The sequence below is a fragment of the Notothenia rossii genome, assembly GCF_949606895.1.
Source record: "Notothenia rossii genome assembly, chromosome: 10".
NCBI lineage: Eukaryota > Metazoa > Chordata > Actinopteri > Perciformes > Nototheniidae > Notothenia > Notothenia rossii.
In genome coordinates, this window is record NC_136908.1 from 45896318 (window position 1) to 45919711 (window position 23394).

At 37.7% G+C, this 23394-nt stretch overlaps 3 protein-coding genes across 4 annotated transcripts in view; all 3 read right to left on the reverse strand.

The window, feature by feature from the left end:
- Positions 1 to 382: 382 nt before the first annotated feature.
- On the reverse strand, positions 383 to 21528 carry napepld (N-acyl phosphatidylethanolamine phospholipase D). 2 transcript variants are annotated; one of them, XM_079653942.1, is made up of 11 exons: positions 20353 to 20622; positions 9517 to 9535; positions 7445 to 7520; positions 6350 to 6463; positions 5675 to 5815; positions 4234 to 4458; positions 4031 to 4134; positions 3315 to 3480; positions 3009 to 3157; positions 2612 to 2726; positions 383 to 1707 (listed from the first exon to the last, which is right to left on the reverse strand). In XM_079653942.1, exons 3-11 carry the CDS (start codon positions 7502 to 7504, stop codon positions 1579 to 1581), a joined length of 1203 nt encoding a protein of 400 aa, XP_079510068.1. In that variant the 5' UTR covers positions 7505 to 7520; positions 9517 to 9535; positions 20353 to 20622; the 3' UTR covers positions 383 to 1578. The 2 variants fall into 2 exon arrangements, with proteins under 2 accessions (XP_079510068.1, XP_079510067.1); XM_079653941.1 differs by lacking the exons at positions 9517 to 9535; positions 20353 to 20622 and adding an exon at positions 21282 to 21528.
- Positions 11642 to 15233, reverse strand: LOC307021633 (uncharacterized protein). The gene is made up of 6 exons (XM_079653947.1): positions 14953 to 15233; positions 14767 to 14861; positions 14285 to 14411; positions 13780 to 13897; positions 12888 to 12964; positions 11642 to 11784 (listed from the first exon to the last, which is right to left on the reverse strand). The coding sequence occupies exons 3-6, from the start codon at positions 14396 to 14398 to the stop codon at positions 11674 to 11676; spliced, it is 420 nt and encodes a 139-aa protein (XP_079510073.1). The 5' UTR covers positions 14399 to 14411; positions 14767 to 14861; positions 14953 to 15233; the 3' UTR covers positions 11642 to 11673.
- A 680-nt stretch (positions 21529 to 22208) lies between the features above and the next one.
- The window catches only part of yeats4 (YEATS domain containing 4), a 6893-nt gene continuing 5707 nt past the window's right edge, over positions 22209 to 23394 (reverse strand). The window contains exon 7 of the mRNA XM_079653946.1: positions 22209 to 22795. Coding sequence (XP_079510072.1) covers positions 22626 to 22795 — 170 coding nt within the window. The 3' untranslated portion in view covers positions 22209 to 22625. The remainder of the gene's footprint in view (positions 22796 to 23394) is intronic.

Below are 23394 nucleotides of genomic sequence, written 5' to 3' on the forward strand. Positions count from 1 at the left end.
ACGGACATAGACAAAAACTACATATGAAATAAAGAGGCAAGCACATGTTAACAAAAAATAATGTTAAATAAGTACACGTTCATGTTAAAAAAGAGGAGTAGCAGTATTATAAAAATGAAGTGGAACATATAAAAAGTAATGAATTAGCATCTAGATCATAGTATTACATCCAAAGTGTATGTACTGCAAAGTGTTATTTTACAGCATTGTTGTTACAGTATTAGGTAGCAACCAATACTAGCATTGTAAAGTAGTATGTATTGTTTATATCAGTGTTGTTGCACAACAGAGTGGTTATAGTGTGTGTTGTAGTGTTGGTTGTGTTGTGATTCAGGGCCTTGGTGACTGTACAAAGTCCTGCCAACAACAAGAAACAAAAACATTTGATCACAAGTTATTTTAATGGCAAACTGTGACACAGTGTAATCCACACACTGCCTTTGTGAATGTAACCAGGCCACAAACTGAACCCAACATTGTGCTGTCCACTTTTCATACATTCAGGCTTCAAAGATCCAGCATAAAGAACAATCTGTTCAATAGTTTAGTACTCAAATGATTCTACTGTCAGCCTCAGATTAAAAAATGTGAATGATCACACTGAAGAGCAAAGAGAACAAAGTCTCCAGAGCGTCAAACACAGAAATATGTGTGCAGTGCATGGAGCTGATCCCAGCTCAGCTCCTGCCTGCACCTCCCAGCAGCACTCTCTTAGCACACAGGGCTTCATCTCATACACATCTGATTTATTTGGATATTTCTGCATCTCAAGTAGATTTGGGTTGGCCAAAGTACATTCAGAGAAATACATGTTGGTATTGTGGCATTGGCTAGCAACTCTACTACTCTGAGTAACTTTCTAATAGTTGACTGTTTAAATTACAGCTCACAGGAACTTCGTGTGTGTCAACATGAAGCTGCTGCATACTGAAGGTAAGTGTTTCAACCCCACAAACTTGCATACATTCATACCTCAATTTAAGAGAGTCACATGGGACGAGCAAGAGTTACTCCATGTGACTTAAATTGGCATTGTATTTGACTATTTATAGTCGGATATACAAATAGTCTGGCCACATTTTTGCCAAAAACATTATGTCACCCGGGGACATAAGCATGCAGATTTCTTCTCAGTGGCAGTTTGTGGGTCCGATCTGGACCAGAAGTCCTCCTCCTTAGAGCTGAAAGTGTTTTACAGACCACCCTAATGTCTACTTACATTAACGGAAGTTATCACTTCATGGAAACAAAAGTCTCTAGATATGGCTAATTTGCTCTTACCTCTTTTTGTTACAATGATATAAATCCTCTTTCAGACTTCCACTGCATATTCAAATGTTTCCCATGCGTAGAGTAAATCAGAATTATTTTTGGGTGAAGACACAGCTCCTGTTTTGCCCACCATGACAAGAGCACGACTCAGACATTTCAGTATGTAAACAGTACTACTGTGTAACATTTAAATTAACTATTTTCAGTTGATGATATGCATACATTGTTTTCAGTCTTAAATGACTGTAGTCCATGAAATTATGATTAACACAATTGTTCTGCTCTAAGTTTCAGATGCACAGGGGATCAGTCAAAAACATCTTCCTGGGAGGAAATGAGTCGAGACTCCCCGTGGTGCAGAGTGAAGAAAGAGTCTGGCTTCAGTCCTTTCTGCTCCAGGGCCTCTCTGAGACGCACCGGAGGCTCCAGGTAGAACTGATGGAGGAAACAAGACCAGGGGGAACAGACCTGAGTATGTTTGATTCTTACTTTCTGAGCAAGGCAGCCTGAGGTTGCATAAACTGTAAACAGCACAAATATTAAGACAGCTTAACAAACTACCCGTCTCTGTTGTGTTACCAGAACATATTGGTGTCTTTACCTCAGGAGCATTCTGGCTTTAAAGGGACAGTTCACCCCAAAATCAAGATGATAGCCTTTCTCTTTCACCTTTACGAGTTGCTGAATGTTAGATACCAACGGCCTGCTACTGTTGCTAAAGACGCTAAAACAATGTCTATTACCAGAAATAATAAAATCATGCTGGAACTTTGTTTTCTTACTCAGGTTCTAACCAGGTCATGATTTCTGGAAAGAGACATTGCGCTTTCTGCTCCACAATCAGAGTATCTTCTATTTAATCATATTTATTTAAGAGAAGGCAGACATATATTCAGCTGAGTTCTCTTACAGTTTGGCTAACACTATTCTGGTTACACACACACATGACTATCTGTTGTGAGTGTTCACTTTAGTTGCATTTATCACAGTTCTATCCTTATGGGTTAAAAGAAAGATTTGTTTTTGTTTCTGCAACCTCGTGAGGTTCTACTTCTATTCTAATAGTATGCATTAACCCTAGCAGATAGACTGTAAATAGCTGGCCTGTCTAAAGGAACACAATTCACCTAGCATTTGCTTAATTAAACATTGTGTGTTTTGTGAGGGGGTTATGAGCTGGAGACTCTGCTTTAAAGAGCTGACTTGTCCAGCATGCAAATCCTATTTAAATCAACAAAGTGTACCCTCAATTCTTTAGACAGGCTTGCTGTTCCTCCTTCATCCTTAGAAAGAATGAGTACACATGTCCCCTATCTGTCACTAACTGTATACTGCTTACCTCATAGGCGAGAGCGAACGTTCCCCAGTGGATGGCCACGGACTGTTTGGCCTGAAGGTCTTGGTGGACCTGAACAGCCTCTTCTGGATCTACATGCTGCCCCTGCATCATGTCCCTGAAAAAAAGAATGTTCATACATGTTTGTTTCTGTAAACTCTAATAAACAGAAATGATCTCTAGTGGTATGTGCCTCTCTGTCCTGAATACCACCTTGGTTTGGTAATTTGATAGATTAAGGTAGAGTTGTTGTAATCCTATTACATGAGGGGGCTAGTATATTAAAAACTTGAACTATGACAAGTCATAGTCTGCAAGAACTCACAATTAAATGACCATGTTGACTGGAGGAAATAATAGTCATGATGAACGTAGACAGTGTGTGTATAATGTGCAGAACCTGGGCAGGTAGGCTCCGATGGGGATTGCCGCGAGGTCAAACGGTCCGAAGCGTCGTCCGATCTCCTGGAAGGAAGAGCAGTAGCCGGTATCACCAGCGAAGAAGAATCGATGGTCCGGACCCAAAATAGACCAGCTGCTCCATAAAGACTGGGGGAAATACATCAATATATTTCAGAATAAACCTGGCCTTTTATATGTTGACTTTTCTACAAATGCATGTATTTTTGTTAAATGTATGGTTATGTCTCATTTGCCTGCACTTTAGGTGATGATAAATAAAACAAAGGTAATATTGAATCCTTACCTTGTTATCGTCGAGCGCGGTGCGTTTGCTCCAGTGCTGAGACGGTGTGCAGACGAATGTGACGTCATCGTGACCGGGGACACAGTTCTCCTCCCACCAATCCAGCTCCATCACATTCTCACAGCCTGTCTTCACCAGCCAGTCCATCAAACCCAGGGGCACGAACCTGCAACACACACACACACACACACTAAGTTAATATGCCACAGTACTTTTCATGTTAGGATTGAGAGTGAAAGCTGAATATTATCAAGACTGGATTTTAAAGGGGCAATATTCTGCTCATTTTCTCTTTATTTTTCTCATACTGCCTGTGCTGCAGCACCTCTTTTCACCCTCTGTCTGAAACCAGAGCCCAGTCTGCTCTGATTGGTTAGCTGGCCGGCTCTGTTGTGATTGGTCAACCGCTTAGAGATGTCCCGCCCCTTAGCCTATCACGTACAATGTTTTGCAGCGCTAGCCAATAGGAGCACGAGTGTCAGTCATTGTATCTATGTTACGGAAGTAAACAAAGGTGTCCAATGGAGGCATTTCAGGCAGGGGGGGGCGAGTGTGTTAGAGAAACTCCTTCTGGAGGGAACACAGGGATTTTAGCCTTTGCAGACCATTTACATTAACAGAAACCGTTATAACTCACTAGAGGAGAGGGAAAAGCCCAAAATGCACAATAGGGCCTCTTTAAATGTACTTTCAGACTACAGATCCAGGACACGTACCAGCGTAGCTCCCCTCCGAAGCGTGCGTTCAGGCTGGCCACAGACCCAGCATCCAGATGGTCATAGTGAGAATGACTGATGACCACAGCATCGATCCTGGGCAGCTGGTGCAGGACGATGGACAATGAAACAAGAACTGGGTTAAATACTGTGGAGGGGGTGTTAGCTTTTTATTTTCTTGAAAAATGTAAAAGGTACTCAACCTGTTCCACAGTGCAGGGGGGCCCTCGGTACCTTTTGTGGCCCATGAACTGGAAGGGTGAGGCCCTCTGGCTGAACATTGGGTCTGTGAGGATATTCAGCCCGTCAATCTCCACCAGAACTGTGGCGTGACCCAGCCAGGTGACCCTCAGCCCGGGGCCCGACTCAGAGAGGTCCGGGGTCTGGATGAAGTACGGCTCCAGCACGGGGAGCTCGTTGTCCAGAGCCTACGGGGGGGGGGGGGGGGGGGGGGTTACGGGTATGTTATGTACAACCAACCCACATCCTGATGACGGCTAAGAGGATGTTTCAGTCTTATGACCTCGCTTGATCATAATTTTCAAAAATCATCCCTAATCCCCTCTTACCCTAATAACATATGAACTGTTATACGCTCTGCACACGTTACTGCGCTCTCCTGTTTAAACCTCTCTGAACAGAGGAAGGAAAGGCTCTTTGGACAACTTTTTTCAGTCTGTTTACGTTTCATTTCTGTCTTGTAGTTTAAAAAGCTACCTCCTTTCAGAATAGATTTACAGAAAAGAGCTAGCTACCTTGACATGGTAAAATGTAAATCTATTTCCTTACTGGATGACTAAAAGTATGCCATCCTTGGGTTAAAACATGTTTCTGTTGCTGTGAAAGCAGAGTTTGAAGTATGTTAAGCCCCAACAGAGCTCAGCAAGGTTTCTACTTGGAGTTTAATACTCACGGCAATAATCCCACAGACGAGGGGAATACTGTATGACCTCTAATGCCAGTCACTATAAGGATAATACAAGTGCCATATACTCTGGCTTAACAATATTTTAGGTAATATTTGAGTAAGAACACCTTCCAACACTTTTATATTTATTCAGTTTTTTAGAAGTAGGTGAGCTTAGGCTTAGGGTGGAGCTATATCAGCCACTATGTACTGAGGTTACATTTTAACCTTCTATTACTGATAGGACACAATTCCAGCGTTTCCGCAAGGGGGGCGTCTTGCCGTCATTTGACGCTCTTATTCAGCTGAACGCCCTGAACTCGAGCCGAGGGCGTCCAAAAAAATAAATAATTTGAGAGAAGATCGAGAGTTTTTATCGCTTGAAATGACGAAAAGGAAAAAGGACAAGGACATCCCTCTGTTGGAAGGGCAAAGGAGTCTGGTGGGATTATTTTCGCCTCCAGCAAAGCGCGTTCCTGTGACGAAAAAAAACAAAACACCGCCGCATGTTCCAAGGACCATGCCAGGAGGGGTGTCCCTGTCGGCAGGGAGACGTAAAGAGATAGCATAAGGGATGGCGCAATTCAAAATTGTGTGTGTGTGCATATGTAAAGAGATAGTATCTATAAGGGACGACTCAATTCAAAATTCTCTCGGGGTGGACGCCCTCTCAGCCCTGGTCTGGCGGAAACACTGATTGAGACTAATAATATATTAGATGTCTTATTTGTACCCACCTCTTTACTGGTTGGTACATTGCTGTGGTTTTTATCTAGCAGCAGGAATCTGAGCAGGGTGGTGTAGGAGGGGAAGCGCCATGTGGGCCAAGGGTTGGTCCAGCGGCCATTTTTGTCCCGACAGGACTTTGTCACTTCCTCCTAAAATCAAAGTCAACAATGACGTTTCAGTTGTTATAGAAAGGCATTTCAAACGACGTCAGGTTAAAACACAATAAAAAAATAAAAAAAGTATTTAATCTTTATCTTGTCAGGTGGTTTTTATTCAAATTCACCATTTGTTCCAGTTTTTCACCATTCAATCAAATTGAAAGAACACAAAATCCTCCAATAGCTAATTGCAAACAGTTTCCAATATGACGTGAAATGAAGCTGTAAAATCTCCAATTTGGCAAGTTGAGGGAAGAAAATGGAAATCAGATAGTGAGGAAAGAGGAGGTGATGAGTGTGCTTTAGGGCAGGGGTTCCCAAACTTTTCAGCCCACGACCCCCATAATAACAGTGCCAGAGACTGGCGACCCCCTATTGACGGGGGGGGGATGGTTAATTATATATTTTTTTACTGGTAATCAATTTTTTTTAATAATCTTTTTTATTTTATTTTCCATTTTAATTTTGTAATCATCTCGCGACCTCCACTTTGGGAACCCCTGCTTTAGGGGAGTGAGGACTGACCTCCAGCCGGTAGTCCAGGCGGAAGCTCTTGCGGGAAGAGCGAGAGGAGCTGCTCTTCCTCGGAGTCTGAGGGTCCACCTCCCCTCCCCCAGCCCCCCTCAGCACCCAGCTGTCCTGCACCACAGGGACAAACAGAAGGAGAAATTAGCCTCACACAAATAACCAAAAATCATCAAGACATCCTCTTGTGCCTCAAAATGTAAACTTTGAGTTTCAAATACATTTCCAGCTTCTGGTGGCTTTGGGTGTAACAATACACCTCTGAAATGCTTCTATATGCACCATAAATGTTCCCAATCCATATAACATGTCTGTGTTTATTATCGTACCTATTTTAAACAAATATTTAGACTGATTAATTAAATATTTTAGACCATTAAATAGTAAGGGTTAGAGCAGCTTAGGCACAAAAGGAGCATTAGGAGCATTTTCAATAAATAGGGTCAAAATGTATACATCAGACCCAAAGATATGTCCTCTTTTTATCCATGCATTCGTTTACATTCTACATTACCAATAGAGTACTTCTTACTACGATTTTTATTTTCAAACTTGAATCTTTTTAAGCTCTAACAGACATTATGGATCTCAATGGGATAAGATGTTGGACTGCTCCTTCTGAATTGACTAAGGCTTTAAAAAATGTGTCTCCCCATGAAACTCAATAATAAGAGTGTAAAATCAATAGGTGGAGCAATAATCAATACACCCAATCACAGTGAATGTAAACAGTCTTTTTCACAGCAGATAGTTTTAGTTAATAGAAAACTATAACTGACATGTCAAAATGTAATGTATTAGCTAACTGTACTTTTCTGGTGACATTTGATCATGTTATGCTAAGAAGGGTGGCAGTTTTATCAACACTGAGAATTTAGCAGCTCACAATATTTTCCATGCTGATTCATTGTGTCAAAAGGCCTGCTGTTGTAGAGGTACATTTTGAGCTCTAGTAGAATCACATATCCCCAGGCAATAAGGAGTCTCTCAAATGAGCATAGGAACATGCAAGTTTTTAATTCTAAATGTGAGATTTTAAAAACACACTGTATTCTTTTTAGTATCTAGTTGTGTCTCCATGAGCAGAATGCTTACCTCCACTAGACCCCTCCTCTCCTCCAGAGCTGCTTTGCCTGAAGATGATGGCTTCTCCATGGGCTCAGCACCACACCTACACACACAAACACACACTTCAAGCTAATGCTTCAGTCAGTGGAACCACAGATTGACTCTCCCACTGCAACGATAACAGATCTCTTTGAAACGTGTGACAGTTGAACTGTATTCATTTGCATGAGACAGAAAGATGGTTATCAGAATACTAAGAAAAAAGACATGTGAAGATGATGGTGAATAAGGCCCATTGTATCTCCGTTTTATATGAATCTTATCTCATAACATCTGCAGGACAATTATGAAACAAGTTGCTAAGTGAGGTAGGTGACACATAAAAGTACACAAAGAGAAGTGTTTTTCTTCTTGTGAAATACTGAATGGGAAGTACTGTAACTGACGCATGATACTAAAAAAACAAGGGCAATCCGTGTTGGAAAAGACAACATTAAATAAAACAATGTGCTTAGGCTTCACTGCAACATATTAAAGCCCAGTGCAACAGCTACAACTGCACTGACGTATTCCTTATTATACAATATCCGCCTAAAACATGATGGTGCAATATTAAACTTTGAGTTGAGGCCTACACCGAGATCAGGCCTGGCTTCAGCTGTGCAGACCTGGGGTATAATAAAATATTCCTGGATCGACTTAAGAGGAATAAGACCTTTGATAGGAAAGGTTGGAAACATTATGGTGAATTTGACATTTTAGTTTAAGGGTAGGGGAAGAAACACCTACATTTACTGAGCAAATAAATTGATGTTGGCACCTACTCACTCCAAAGTAAGCCTAATCATAGACCTTCCTTATCCTGCTTTTATCCACAGCAGACACAGGGCAGCACACACCCTCACTGACTACTATGATCACCTCATAATAGTTCCTTCATGCACTCATGAGAAAAAGGCACTTGCGTGAGGTTGCTCTTCCATATTGATTGATTAGGGATGTGGTCTTTTTGTGGCATGGTATTGATGGACCCTCTGTTGTGTTAAGAGACATTACGCACTCTGCCAGGTATACACACATAAACACACTAATGCAACAGAAGATTCACAAGTATGTGTCTTCTTAGAGGGAACTCAATACATTAAAGCTATGCTGATGATGCACTCACACTCATGAATGGACTTAAACTGCACAGACACACAGGCTCTGGGACAACAATAGAGCTCTATGGACCACAACCAGACAAAGACCAAAGTAGGCAGCCAGCGTGCCTGATCATATAGGCAACAAATATAGCCTGAAGTGAGTTTCTCTCCTCTGTTTCTCTGTAGTAGATCCAATCTTTCTATTAATTGATCAGACAGTGTGGTCTCCAAGTTATTTCAAAGAAAAAACACAGGATGTACATAATAACATGTATCCTGCCCAGGTTTCCATCATGAAAGCAGTTAAATGTCTAAGAGTGAGCTAACAAATTAGTGCTATTAACTTAACAGCATCACACACAAGTCCTAACATGAATGTGTCTAGTCCCTGAGATACTCACTGCAAGACAATGTGATAAACTGCCTTAACATCTTTACACAGCTATTTCCTTTTCAAAGTGTGTGAACAGGCCGGTTAGACAGCAACAACAACAACAACAACAACACTGAATCACAACACCTTTAGGCCTACCCGTCCCACGGAGGGGACATTACACTGTAACAACCACAGTGAAGAGCATTAAATAGCTAAATATTCATTAAAAAGGCATGCATAAAATATTAAAGATAACAATAGAAATTACACAAATTACAATTTACAAAAATACACGTCAAGGTGGACAACAGAAAGTGTAGCAGTGTATCATGTATAAAGTAGTGTCTGTAGTGATAATGTGACAGTGGCTTTATTATTAATGTAATAAAATAAGCACAGGTAGTAATGCTATGCTAAAACACATTTTCACCAGCACAGCTAAATGTGTCCATTGGGGGAAAAAACCGAGATAGTATAAACCAGATTAAGATGCCATAAAGCCACCATGCACTCACTGTTGAATAGCACAGCCGTAGGCTAAAAAACATGCCTGTTGTTACCGTTTTCACCGAATTTACCTGAAAACTTGAACGCAGCAGAACAGCACTGCGGTCAAGCCAGCCGTCTTTCACTTTTGCGTGGTCAAACCAGCCGCCCCTGTATTTTGAGTGCGCGATTAGTTACAGGTTTACGGTAATGCATTAAAACAACCCTGGGAAGCTGTTGTAATTGACTGAAGTGACTTTCGAATACATTTTCGAATACATAAGTACATACATACATAAGTAGTTTATGAAACTGCCAGTTTTGTACTTAGTACTTCTTAGAGTACTTGCAAACATAATATGAAGTACTTTTACTGTGTACTTTTTCAGTAATTTGAGTTTCAAAGCCCCCCCCAGAGAACAAGAATGAGCATTTTTGTCTAACTTTGGTGTGGGATAAAAAGCATTTCTTCCATAAGTAGTTTATGAAACTGCCAGTTTTGTACTTAGTACTTCTTAGACTACTTGCACAAATAATTTGAAGTACTTTTACTGTGTACTTTTCAGTAATTTGAGTTTCAAAGTCCCCCCCAGAGAACAAGAATGAGCATTTTTGTCTAACTTTGGTGTGGGATAAAAAGCATTTCTTCCATAAGTAGTTTATGAAACTGCCAGTTTTGTACTTAGTACTTCTTAGACTACTTGCAAACATAATATGAAGTACTTTTACTGTGTACTTTTCAGTAATTTGAGTTTCAAAGTCCCCCCCAGAGAACAAGAATGAGCATTTTTGTCTAACTTTGGTGTGGGATAAAAAGCATTTCTTCCATAAGTAGTTTATGAAACTGCCAGTTTTGTACTTAGTACTTCTTAGAGTACTTGCAAACATAATATGAAGTACTTTTACTGTGTACTTTTCAGTAATTTGAGTTTCAAAGCCCCCCCCCAGAGAACAAGAATGAGCATTTTTGTCTAACTTTGGTGTGGGATAAAAAGCATTTCTTCCATAAGTAGTTTATAAAACTGCCAGTTTTGTACTTAGTACTTCTTAGACTACTTGCAAACATAATATGAAGTACTTTTACTGTGTACTTTTCAGTAATTTGAGTTTCAAAGTCCCCCCCAGAGAACAAGAATGAGCATTTTTGTCTAACTTTGGTGTGGGATAAAAAGCATTTCTTCCATAAGTAGTTTATAAAACTGCCAGTTTTGTACTTAGTACTTCTTAGACTACTTGCACAAATAATTTGAAGTACTTTTACTGTGTACTTTTCAGTAATTTGAGTTTCAAAGCCCCCCCCAGAGAACAAGAATGAGCATTTTTGTCTAACTTTGGTGTGGGATAAAAAGCATTTCTTCCATAAGTAGTTTATGAAACTGCCAGTTTTGTACTTAGTACTTCTTAGAGTACTTGCAAACATAATATGAAGTACTTTTACTGTGTACTTTTTCAGTAATTTGAGTTTCAAAGCCCCCCCCAGAGAACAAGAATGAGCATTTTTGTCTAACTTTGGTGTGGGATAAAAAGCATTTCTTCCATAAGTAGTTTATGAAACTGCCAGTTTTGTACTTAGTACTTCTTAGACTACTTGCACAAATAATTTGAAGTACTTTTACTGTGTACTTTTCAGTAATTTGAGTTTCAAAGTCCCCCCCAGAGAACAAGAATGAGCATTTTTGTCTAACTTTGGTGTGGGATAAAAAGCATTTCTTCCATAAGTAGTTTATAAAACTGCCAGTTTTGTACTTAGTACTTCTTAGACTACTTGCAAACATAATATGAAGTACTTTTACTGTGTACTTTTCAGTAATTTGAGTTTCAAAGTCCCCCCCAAAGAACAAGATTGAGCATTTTCGTCTAACTTTGTTGTGGGATAAAAATAATTTCTTCCATAAGTAGTTTATGAAACTGCCAGTTTTGTACTTAGTACTTCTTAGACTACTTGCACAAATAATTTGAAGTACTTTTACTGTGTACTTTTCAGTAATTTGAGTTTCAAAGTCCCCCCCAGAGAACAAGAATGAGCATTTTTGTCTAACTTTGGTGTGGGATAAAAAGCATTTCTTCCATAAGTAGTTTATGAAACTGCCAGTTTTGTACTTAGTACTTCTTAGACTACTTGCAAACATAATATGAAAATGAAAATGAAAATGAAAGCTTATCAACTTAAACACTGTCATTCAGTGATTGTGTATGTATGAAAAAAACAGGCAAACAGATTTTTCCCCCTTTTTCTTTATTCTTCTGCCCTAGTTGCAGAGAAAGCAATTCCAATTGCTTGCCCTGGCTTCTTGGAGTTGGTCCTGATTCATCCCCAGGCACTGCTCATGGAACCATCTTTCACAGGTGTCACACTGTATCTGTAAAATGAAATGAGTGACCATCAAATCTGATACATCTTGTCATCGGAAATGATGAAGTAATGAAGTGCAATAGAGAATAATTTGGGCAAAATTAGATTCATGTCAACTTTATTACATGTAGCTATATTCTGTAGCATACTCGCCTCAAACACCAGTTTCATATCTGAAAATAACTATATTATGTCTCCATTTTCAGTTTTTCAAATACAAATGTTTTTGAGGTAGTTATAGCTAGAAGATTTATAGTTCTGGGAAAACCCCATGTTGCATCACTATAATGTAGTTACCTTTTGGTATTCTTAATTGGTCAGTTATGTATTGCATATGACCTGCTTCTCCCTGCTTCCCATATTTTGATAGTGACTTACAGGATGTTGGTGTGTGAAAGAGGACAACAGCAGATAACACAACAAACGTCTTTCCAAGTGGTCCGTTTTCCATTAGGAGTGTTGCCTCAAGGTATAACTTGGTTTCCAGGCCTGATCTGGTGGACATGTACCGTCAGTCTCCCAGCGGCGTAGAGTGAGGTGGAGGAACCGCGGGGTGCGTTAATTCAGTGCCCCATATTGCTATTTTCCAAGCTATTGTAGCTTTGTCATATTTGTCAACGCTGCATTGAGGCTATTGTCATCATGTGGGTGGACTTAGGCTCAAACCTGGGGTGAAGTTACACTTTAATTGAATATGTTGCTATTAGACATGATTAGAATTGTCAGTATCCCTATTCCACTGCTCATCACATTTTATATTCTCTCTGTTCATTATATGTGTAAACAATGTATATGCATTACCATTTATCTGAGAGAAGTTGTCTTGACTGTTTTTTTAGTAAATCAATTTATATTGGTTCCAGTCATTTTGAATAGAGTTAATGTGTGTGGGCTGCAGCTGGGGCGATGCACGAGGTTGCCGTAAAAAAATTATTCAGCATGCGCTGAAAAGTAGAAATCGAAGCATGGCCCTGCGGCGTTTTCGCTGGACCGCCTGATCTGGATAGACCCAGTGACACAACAGTTTTGTAAATACATCTAATATCATAAATTGAATTTGATTAGAATATGATGAAGCACTATTATAACTACACTACGACAAACACTCACCCAATCTGTAGTGGGAGGCCCAGATCCTGGGGGCTTTGAGGCAGAGCACATTGCACAGTTGTTCTCCATGTTAAACACTGCAGGAAAGAAAATATGTTATTTAGACATACTGTATATGTATACAGTTAACAGTTTATTGGCAGCAGAAGTGCAGTCAAATTCTATGCAGCTGTTCAGCTGTAAATTATAGCTTATGAACTCTAAATGGATCATGAATGGGATCATCAACACAGGTTTAATATGTTTTTAAGGATGGATGTTTTAAAAAGAAGACTATGTACACAGTGTGAACAGAACAACATATAAGCAGACATACATAAACAATCCGTAATATTCTAAACATTACTAGGCAATGACCTGTATGCAACAAATTTAAAAATGCAGCAATTTATATTTGTCACTGTTTCACTCTAAGCCCTGTTTTGTGTTCCATATTTCACCCATGCCTCCTGCCGCTCTGCCTGTAAGCTTCTGTTTTTTTTCAATAAACCACCTATAAACTGTTCCTGGATGCCTGGTACAATCGGTATTCGTTTCCTCTTCCCTGCTCTCCTGACACAAACCGTGACAGTTTAAGTGTCAGTATTTACATTCCTTATTGCAGCAGGAAAAAAAGTTATTCTTCAACTGTTAATGTCTCAATGGAGTGTGTGTGAGAGAAATATAAGTTATGGGTTCAACTGAGATATGTATGGAATATTTGGTTTGGGCCCTGTGCTTAAAATCAATGATGCTGTCGGCTATAAATGCAGTAGTGTGTGGACTCAAAGGCAATTTTACAGGCTGTAGTTATTGTAGATTTGTTTGATTGCATTGGATTAATAGAAGTTCATCATTTCCATAACAACTAACTAAGAACCATAACGTAAAGCAGGACAAATGACTTACAAACCTGAACCATTGAGTATTGAAAGTGCAAACTTTCTCCTCTCACAAGCCATCTCCTTTTTGGATGTCCCAAAGGACATAACTGGTAATGCAGGAAAGGCCTCCATCACTGCTCTTGCCATCTACACACCAACACACAGAATCACACTTGTCATCTGCGCTACATTGTTTTTGCCAGTAAAATTCCAAAATTGAATTGATATTTCAATAAAAATGATCAAACTATTAATAACTAATAGTTGTAATGAGGTAATTAACACAACTTGAAGAATGTACATGACAAACTACATGGGCTGTGTCAACAACCAGCCCTCTCATCAGTTTTACACAATTCCCCTAAAAAATAAACTGAAAATTGATAATTCAGAAACTAATGACTTATTTTTTAACATCATTGACTATTTTATACTTTAAACTTGTATAATAATCAAGACACTGAAATAAATATAAGAATATGTAGCAGAAGCATAAATATTACATATAGTAGTTAAAGTAAAAAACTACGTTACCATGGTAACAATGACCCCACAGCTACTGCCATCACGTTGAACTGGATGGTGCATGGTTGCTCCTCTCCATTTGACAGTCCCCCAGTCCTCCTTGCCATAGCAGGTCCTCCTCATCTTGAAGTATTCCCTTTGTAAAACACATTGTGGAATAGTCTCTAATGTAACTCCCAACAGACACATGTAGAATAAAAATCTTTAAATATTGTGTAAAATAAAAACACTCCATCCGAACAGTATGGACACTGGAAAATATTGTAGGTTACCTTGCTTACTGAGCTACTTCATTTACAATTGTGTACACAGATACTAAGGGCGGGATAAGGAAATATCATTTAAAAAACAGCTGAGACCACCAAGCACAAAATAAATGCTTCAGTGGTGTGGGTTTGGGAACTTCTGTTAACATACTTGTACATGTTTACTTAAACACAAAGCACTAAATATAATTCTAAGATCACTTTATATCTAATTTGCTGACTTACCGTACTCTTTTCGCAGCATTTTCCGAGTCTGCTTTCTCTTTGGAATTTGCCGCTGGATCCACCAAAAATACTGATGTTATGGCGGGAAATAAGTACTAAAAAAAAAAGTTATGTTATTTCAAAACAGCATCAAACATATATACATATTTAAATGAAAGGGATTTCTGAATGAAAACAATCACTAACCAGCAACTTCCAGTGTGTTCTTTCAATATTTACAAAGGCGATCACGGCTTGATAATCATTAAAGTTGATCTATAACAGCAATAAAAATACTTTTTTTAAAGTTTTCCTAGGAATATGATGCCTTATTTTATTAAAAATAAATCATGGTGTTTCAATTTGTATATTAAATTACAAAATAGAAAACCCAAAGTACTATAACACAAAATGTACACATGCAAGTAAGCCATTTCACAGCCAAATTTTGTCTCTACAAGGTGATGAAAAGACAACATGCCTGGTTCCTGTGCCGAAGAAGATACATCCACGCACACACAGTGACTACGGACCGGTGACAGTGTTGCTGTTGTGCTGCTGAGTTTATTGTATTTTGCTACTCTGGCACAACAATTTCCTTCTGGATGAATAAAGTATTATTTTATCTTATCTTAAGGAAAGAACGATAAAAGTGAATCAAACCAGCAGTCAAACATGGTGGTGGAAATATTACATTCTCTAGGAGTGACTTTGCCATTGGATTACTGAAAAAGTACACAGTAAAAGTACTTCATATTATGTTTGCAAGTAGTCTAAGAAGTACTAAGTACAAAACTGGCAGTTTCATAAACTACTTATGGAAGAAATGCTTTTTATCCCACACCAAAGTTAGACAAAAATGCTCATTCTTGTTCTCTGGGGGGGACTTTGAAACTCAAATTACTGAAAAGTACACAGTAAAAGTACTTCAAATTATTTGTGCAAGTAGTCTAAGAAGTACTAAGTACAAAACTGGCAGTTTCATAAACTACTTATGGAAGAAATGCTTTTTATCCCACACCAAAGTTAGACAAAAATGCTCATTCTTGTTCTCTGGGGGGGACTTTGAAACTCAAATTACTGAAAAGTACACAGTAAAAGTACTTCATATTATGTTTGCAAGTAGTCTAAGAAGTACTAAGTACAAAACTGGCAGTTTTATAAACTACTTATGGAAGAAATGCTTTTTATCCCACACCAAAGTTAGACAAAAATGCTCATTCTTGTTCTCTGGGGGGGGCTTTGAAACTCAAATTACTGAAAAAGTACACAGTAAAAGTACTTCATATTATGTTTGCAAGTACTCTAAGAAGTACTAAGTACAAAACTGGCAGTTTCATAAACTACTTATGGAAGAAATGCTTTTTATCCCACACCAAAGTTAGACAAAAATGCTCATTCTTGTTCTCTGGGGGGGACTTTGAAACTCAAATTACTGAAAAGTACACAGTAAAAGTACTTCAAATTATTTGTGCAAGTAGTCTAAGAAGTACTAAGTACAAAACTGGCAGTTTCATAAACTACTTATGGAAGAAATTATTTTTATCCCACACCAAAGTTAGACGAAAATGCTCAATCTTGTTCTCTGGGGGGGACTTTGAAACTCAAATTAGTGAAAAGTACACAGTAAAAGTACTTCATATTATGTTTGCAAGTAGTCTAAGAAGTACTAAGTACAAAACTGGCAGTTTTATAAACTACTTATGGAAGAAAAGCTTTTTATCCCACACCAAAGTTAGACAAAAATGCTCATTCTTGTTCTCTGGGGGGGGCTTTGAAACTCAAATTACTGAAAAAGTACACAGTAAAAGTACTTCATATTATGTTTGCAAGTACTCTAAGAAGTACTAAGTACAAAACTGGCAGTTTCATAAACTACTTATGGAAGAAATGCTTTTTATCCCACAACAAAGTTAGACAAAAATGCTCATTCTTGTTCTCTGGGGGGGACTTTGAAACTCAAATTACTGAAAAGTACACAGTAAAAGTACTTCAAATTATTTGTGCAAGTAGTCTAAGAAGTACTAAGTACAAAACTGGCAGTTTCATAAACTACTTATGGAAGAAATTATTTTTATCCCACACCAAAGTTAGACGAAAATGCTCAATCTTGTTCTCTGGGGGGGACTTTGAAACTCAAATTACTGAAAAGTACACAGTAAAAGTACTTCATATTATGTTTGCAAGTAGTCTAAGAAGTACTAAGTACAAAACTGGCAGTTTTATAAACTACTTATGGAAGAAAAGCTTTTTATCCCACACCAAAGTTAGACAAAAATGCTCATTCTTGTTCTCTGGGGGGGGCTTTGAAACTCAAATTACTGAAAAAGTACACAGTAAAAGTACTTCATATTATGTTTGCAAGTACTCTAAGAAGTACTAAGTACAAAACTGGCAGTTTCATAAACTACTTATGGAAGAAATGCTTTTTATCCCACACCAAAGTTAGACAAAAATGCTCATTCTTGTTCTCTGGGGGGGACTTTGAAACTCAAATTACTGAAAAGTACACAGTAAAAGTACTTCAAATTATTTGTGCAAGTAGTCTAAGAAGTACTAAGTACAAAACTGGCAGTTTCATAAACTACTTATGGAAGAAATTATTTTTATCCCACACCAAAGTTAGACAAAAATGCTCATTCTTGTTCTCTGGGGGGGACTTTGAAACTCAAATTACTGAAAAGTACACAGTAAAAGTACTTCAAATTATTTGTGCAAGTAGTCTAAGAAGTACTAAGTACAAAACTGGCAGTTTCATAAACTACTTATGGAAGAAATGCTTTTTATCCCACACCAAAGTTAGACAAAAATGCTCATTCTTGTTCTCTGGGGGGGGCTTTGAAACTCAAATTACTGAAAAAGTACACAGTAAAAGTACTTCATATTATGTTTGCAAGTACTCTAAGAAGTAATAAGTACAAAACTGGCAGTTTCATAAACTACTTATGGAAGAAATGCTTTTTATCCCACACCAAAGTTAGACAAAAATGCTCATTCTTGTTCTCTGGGGGGGACTTTGAAACTCAAATTACTGAAAAGTACACAGTAAAAGTACTTCAAATTATTTGTGCAAGTAGTCTAAGAAGTACTAAGTACAAAACTGGCAGTTTCATAAACTACTTATGGAAGAAATTATTTTTATCCCACACCAAAGTTAGACGAAAATGCTCAATCTTGTTCTCTGGGGGGGACTTTGAAACTCAAATTACTGAAAAGTACACAGTAAAAGTACTTCATATTATGTTTGTGCAAGTAGTCTAAGAAGTACTAAGTACAAAACTGGCAGTTTTATAAACTACTTATGGAAGAAAAGCTTTTTATCCCACACCAAAGTTAGACAAAAATGCTCATTCTTGTTCTCTGGGGGGGGCTTTGAAACTCAAATTACTGAAAAAGTACACAGTAAAAGTACTTCATATTATGTTTGCAAGTACTCTAAGAAGTACTAAGTACAAAACTGGCAGTTTCATAAACTACTTTGGAAGAAATGCTTTTTATCCCACACCAAAGTTAGACAAAAATGCTCATTCTTGTTCTCTGGGGGGGACTTTGAAACTCAAATTACTGAAAAGTACACAGTAAAAGTACTTCAAATTATTTGTGCAAGTAGTCTAAGAAGTACTAAGTACAAAACTGGCAGTTTCATAAACTACTTATGGAAGAAATTATTTTTATCCCACACCAAAGTTAGACGAAAATGCTCAATCTTGTTCTCTGGGGGGGACTTTGAAACTCAAATTACTGAAAAGTACACAGTAAAAGTACTTCATATTATGTTTGCAAGTAGTCTAAGAAGTACTAAGTACAAAACTGGCAGTTTTATAAACTACTTATGGAAGAAATGCTTTTTATCCCACACCAAAGTTAGACAAAAATGCTCATTCTTGTTCTCTGGGGGGGGCTTTGAAACTCAAATTACTGAAAAAGTACACAGTAAAAGTACTTCATATTATGTTTGCAAGTACTCTAAGAAGTACTAAGTACAAAACTGGCAGTTTCATAAACTACTTATGGAAGAAATGCTTTTTATCCCACACCAAAGTTAGACAAAAATGCTCATTCTTGTTCTCTGGGGGGGACTTTGAAACTCAAATTACTGAAAAGTACACAGTAAAAGTACTTCAAATTATTTGTGCAAGTAGTCTAAGAAGTACTAAGTACAAAACTGGCAGTTTCATAAACTACTTATGGAAGAAATTATTTTTATCCCACACCAAAGTTAGACGAAAATGCTCAATCTTGTTCTCTGGGGGGGACTTTGAAACTCAAATTACTGAAAAAGTACACAGTAAAAGTACTTCATATTATGTTTGCAAGTACTCTAAGAAGTACTAAGTACAAAACTGGCAGTTTCATAAACTACTTATGGAAGAAATGCTTTTTATCCCACACCAAAGTTAGACAAAAATGCTCATTCTTGTTCTCTGGGGGGGACTTTGAAACTCAAATTACTGAAAAGTACACAGTAAAAGTACTTCATATTATGTTTGCAAGTAGTCTAAGAAGTACTAAGTACAAAACTGGCAGTTTTATAAACTACTTATGGAAGAAATTATTTTTATCCCACACCAAAGTTAGACGAAAATGCTCAATCTTGTTCTCTGGGGGGGACTTTGAAACTCAAATTACTGAAAAAGTACACAGTAAAAGTACTTCATATTATGTTTGCAAGTAGTCTAAGAAGTACTAAGTACAAAACTGGCAGTTTTATAAACTACTTATGGAAGAAATGCTTTTTATCCCACACCAAAGTTAGACAAAAATGCTCATTCTTGTTCTCTGGGGGGGACTTTGAAACTCAAATTACTGAAAAGTACACAGTAAAAGTACTTCAAATTATTTGTGCAAGTAGTCTAAGAAGTACTAAGTACAAAACTGGCAGTTTCATAAACTACTTATGGAAGAAATGCTTTTTATCCCACACCAAAGTTAGACAAAAATGCTCATTCTTGTTCTCTGGGGGGGACTTTGAAACTCAAATTACTGAAAAGTACACAGTAAAAGTACTTCATATTATGTTTGCAAGTAGTCTAAGAAGTACTAAGTACAAAACTGGCAGTTTTATAAACTACTTATGGAAGAAATTATTTTTATCCCACACCAAAGTTAGACGAAAATGCTCAATCTTGTTCTCTGGGGGGGACTTTGAAACTCAAATTACTGAAAAAGTACACAGTAAAAGTACTTCATATTATGTTTGCAAGTAGTCTAAGAAGTACTAAGTACAAAACTGGCAGTTTTATAAACTACTTATGGAAGAAATGCTTTTTATCCAACACCAAAGTTAGACAAAAATGCTCATTCTTGTTCTCTGGGGGGGGCTTTGAAACTCAAATTACTGAAAAGTACACAGTAAAAGTACTTCATATTATGTTTGCAAGTACTCTAAGAAGTACTAAGTACAAAACTGGCAGTTTCATAAACTACTTATGTATGTATGTACTTATGTATTCGAAAATGTATTCGAAAGTCACTTCAGTCAATTACAACAGCTTCCCAGGGCTGTTTTAATGCATTACCGTAAACCTGTAACTAATCGCGCACTCAAAATACAGGGGCGGCTGGTTTGACCACGCAAAAGTGAAAGACGGCTGGCTTGACCGCAGTAGAACAGCACCGGTTGTTTTCTCAGCGGGGAGACATGTCTGTTGCATTTACGGAAGCCATATACCAGGTTAATGCGAGCTTGACAGCATTATCAGGAGATATACGGTTCCCTAAGTGTTTCCAATGCAGTTTACATTGCTATAAGGCGTATTTGTTTAGTCACTAGCCAGTGTAAAGTTAAAGACAGCAGAGAATGCTGTGGAAAGATGTCTCTGGGCAGTTAAGTCGCGCGGAGGATCAGCTCTGTGTCTCTGACGTAGGAACAAAAACCTCTGGTCACGTGACCGTCCACAAAACTCTCGCGGGCTGTTTTATAAATAAAGACACAAGTAACTAGTAAAAGTAAGTTTACTATTTTGTCTGTTATATTTTATTATGCTAAATAATTTGGTAAATAAAATAAAATTTCAAATAAAATAGCTGATTTATTTGTTCCTACATTGCATTGTTTCGATTATGATTTAAATAATCTCTAACTAATTTAATGTAGTAGAAGAGAGAAAATAGAGAGAGATCTAATTTACTTTAAACATATTTGATGACTGAGGTAATTGTTTGTGTATTTGTTTATAATTCCTGACTTCTGGCGGCGGGTTGCACACAAAAAATAAAATGTGTGGTCTATGCCGGATTTTGTTTTACTATATAGGCCTATAACTAGATTAAAACGAAATCCAGTCAAATAAACTTCTCTACATTAGAATAACTTTGAAACCATGTTATTGTTGCTCGATATAACGCCAACTGTTCGGTGATCAAATGAATGAGCACTGTGTCAAAGGTTGGCAACATCTGATTACACAGGGTGACCGTGTTCAATTATAATTATTTTAGTCATAATAACTGAGAAAATGTGTCACATAACAGGTGAAGCCCCCCACAAACACTGAGTACTCTGAATTACACAAAACGTGAAATGGTCCACCTACCCTGAATGTGTCCTCCTGTTGGCGGGCAGCCGGAGCACAGCCGCCTTCAGCCGATCGGAGAAGTTACTAAAGCCGCCCTCCAGCAACACATGAACCGGCCTGCACAACACTGACTTCATGATAGCCCTTTGTGTTAGACAATATTTGCTTAACATTTTTAATAAATCCCCCAAAGACGCTATAAAGTTGCATATTTAAACATAATGGTTAGTACACCTCGAGGAAGTCTCAGTACGGACCATATACAGTCTATGGTACGGACGCTGAGGTGGTTGGAAATTACACACAGATGCTTTCAGGGGCTTTCGGAAATGCGAAAATCCTAATCTCGGCTCAAATGAAAATACCTATATTACCTCTTTAGAATAGTTACAAAAACAATATCACCATTGAATCGTTAAGAAATGTAATAACCAGCGCCATATAGAGAGCTATATGGCACTGGTAATAACGTTTGTTCTCAAATCTGGTAATGGTCAAACGTGTATGTTAGGGTACATTCAGGTTTGCCTAAACTGAAGCTTATGGTGTTGCAATAATGGCTTTATCACAGAGCAAACTTTCACTACATTTGACCAACTTTTGCAGAGCACTCCTATGCCAATCCTAAAAGCCATTTCTCACTCAAAGGATTCTATAAGAGCTAATCAACATAAACTTCATCAGCCAAATCAGTCCTCATGCAGTCACCTTCAGCTGGTTGGGAAATGGTGTATTCTGCAAATAAATATAGACAGCATCAGGATTGAAAAGCAGGACAAACTCTGCTCAACATTTGCAATTGTGGTGCACAATGCTTAACAATATTGTCATATAGTAACCTTGACTAGCCGGACACTATGGTTGCAGTTCAACTCTTGTCATGTGGTTTTAATAGACCCTCATCTTACCCAAATTGTTACAAAAATAAATAACATATACAAGAAATCTTGTAAACAAAATTACTTTTTATAGAAAAATCCAAAGATCAGTAAAAATTACCAAATTATTACACTTTTTACATTCCGACACAAAAGTGGACATCTCTTCAGGTAGGTATGGATGTGTGGATGCTAAATTACTTTTGCTGTTGTCCTCTTATCAGGTACCAATAACATGGACATGAGTGGACAGGATTAATGTTGGATCAGCGGTTCAAGCAATGTGTGGGTAAAAAGACAACAATGACAAGTTTATAAAGAAACAATCCCAAAATCCTTGTTTCAGTGATATACTAAAACGATGTTATGTAAAAATTATTGTAATGTTTTCTCTGAGGGTCCATGCAAATAAAACCGATTAAAACACAAAATGTGTGATCATAAAATATGTCACAGCAATGTTTTTAATCATTATGTCCGTTCCTCAGTGGTCCTTGTGGTCTCCGTCCTCCTCCAGCTTCCTGATCTCTGCCTTCAGGCTGTTGATGTTCTCTCTGCTGGCTTTTAGTTTGTCCTTCAGCTCAGTGATCTCCAGGCTGGTTCTCCTCTTTGCCGCGTCCATTTTCTCCTTGGTCCTCTGCTCCAGCTCACTGACTGCAGACACAGACAAGCACTCATTAGCATGAGAGGGACTCAAACTCTTTAGTTCAGTGACACAAACTACATGTTTCCATTATGCAGGGTACAAATTAATCATACAGCTTAATACATTTCTTAATATATATATATATTTGTATTAATAATTAATAATCAGTTATTCTTTAAAAACATTTTTTTTAATTTATCTTTTGTTTGTCATTCATTACATTCATTGTGTCTTCTGTTATAAACATTCTTAACACAATATTAAACAGTAATATCAACAGTAAACATGTTTTAAAGCATTTTAAAAGTGATTTCTGTCTTTATAATATCATATAATTTTGAACAGTAATATGAACAATTAACATATATTTTTAGCATTTTTGAAAGCTACTTATGCCCTAATAATATTATATATAATATTCAACAGTAATAATAACAATAAACATATTTATATTCATATATATATATAAACATCAATATTTGCTACATCCGTGCTCTCATCCAGCTGCAGAGCGAATATTCACTAGCTCTCACTTGCTCCAAAAGCAGCTCGATTCTGATTGGCTCGAAGGGCGGTCGTGTGATTTAAAAAAATATCTATATATATG

Excerpts from the sequence above, each read along its gene's own strand:
- LOC307021633 (XM_079653947.1), bottom strand. The coding sequence starts at position 14,398 with ATGAGGAGGACCTGCTATGGCAAGGAGGACTGGGGGACTGTCAAATGG. Across the intron at positions 13,898-14,284 it reads GTGGGGTCATTGTTACCATG|ATGGCAAGAGCAGTGATGGA; the intron begins GTAACGTAGTTT and ends GTTGGTGTGTAG. Across the intron at positions 12,965-13,779 it reads TTCAATACTCAATGGTTCAG|TGTTTAACATGGAGAACAAC; the intron begins GTTTGTAAGTCA and ends TCTTTCCTGCAG.
- napepld (XM_079653941.1), bottom strand. The coding sequence starts at position 21,436 with ATGTTAAGCAAATATTGTCTAACACAAAGGGCTATCATGAAGTCAGTG. Across the intron at positions 4,459-5,674 it reads ATGTACCAACCAGTAAAGAG|GCTCTGGACAACGAGCTCCC; the intron begins GTGGGTACAAAT and ends CCCCCCCCGTAG. Across the intron at positions 3,158-3,314 it reads CCGCGCTCGACGATAACAAG|TCTTTATGGAGCAGCTGGTC; the intron begins GTAAGGATTCAA and ends TATTTCCCCCAG.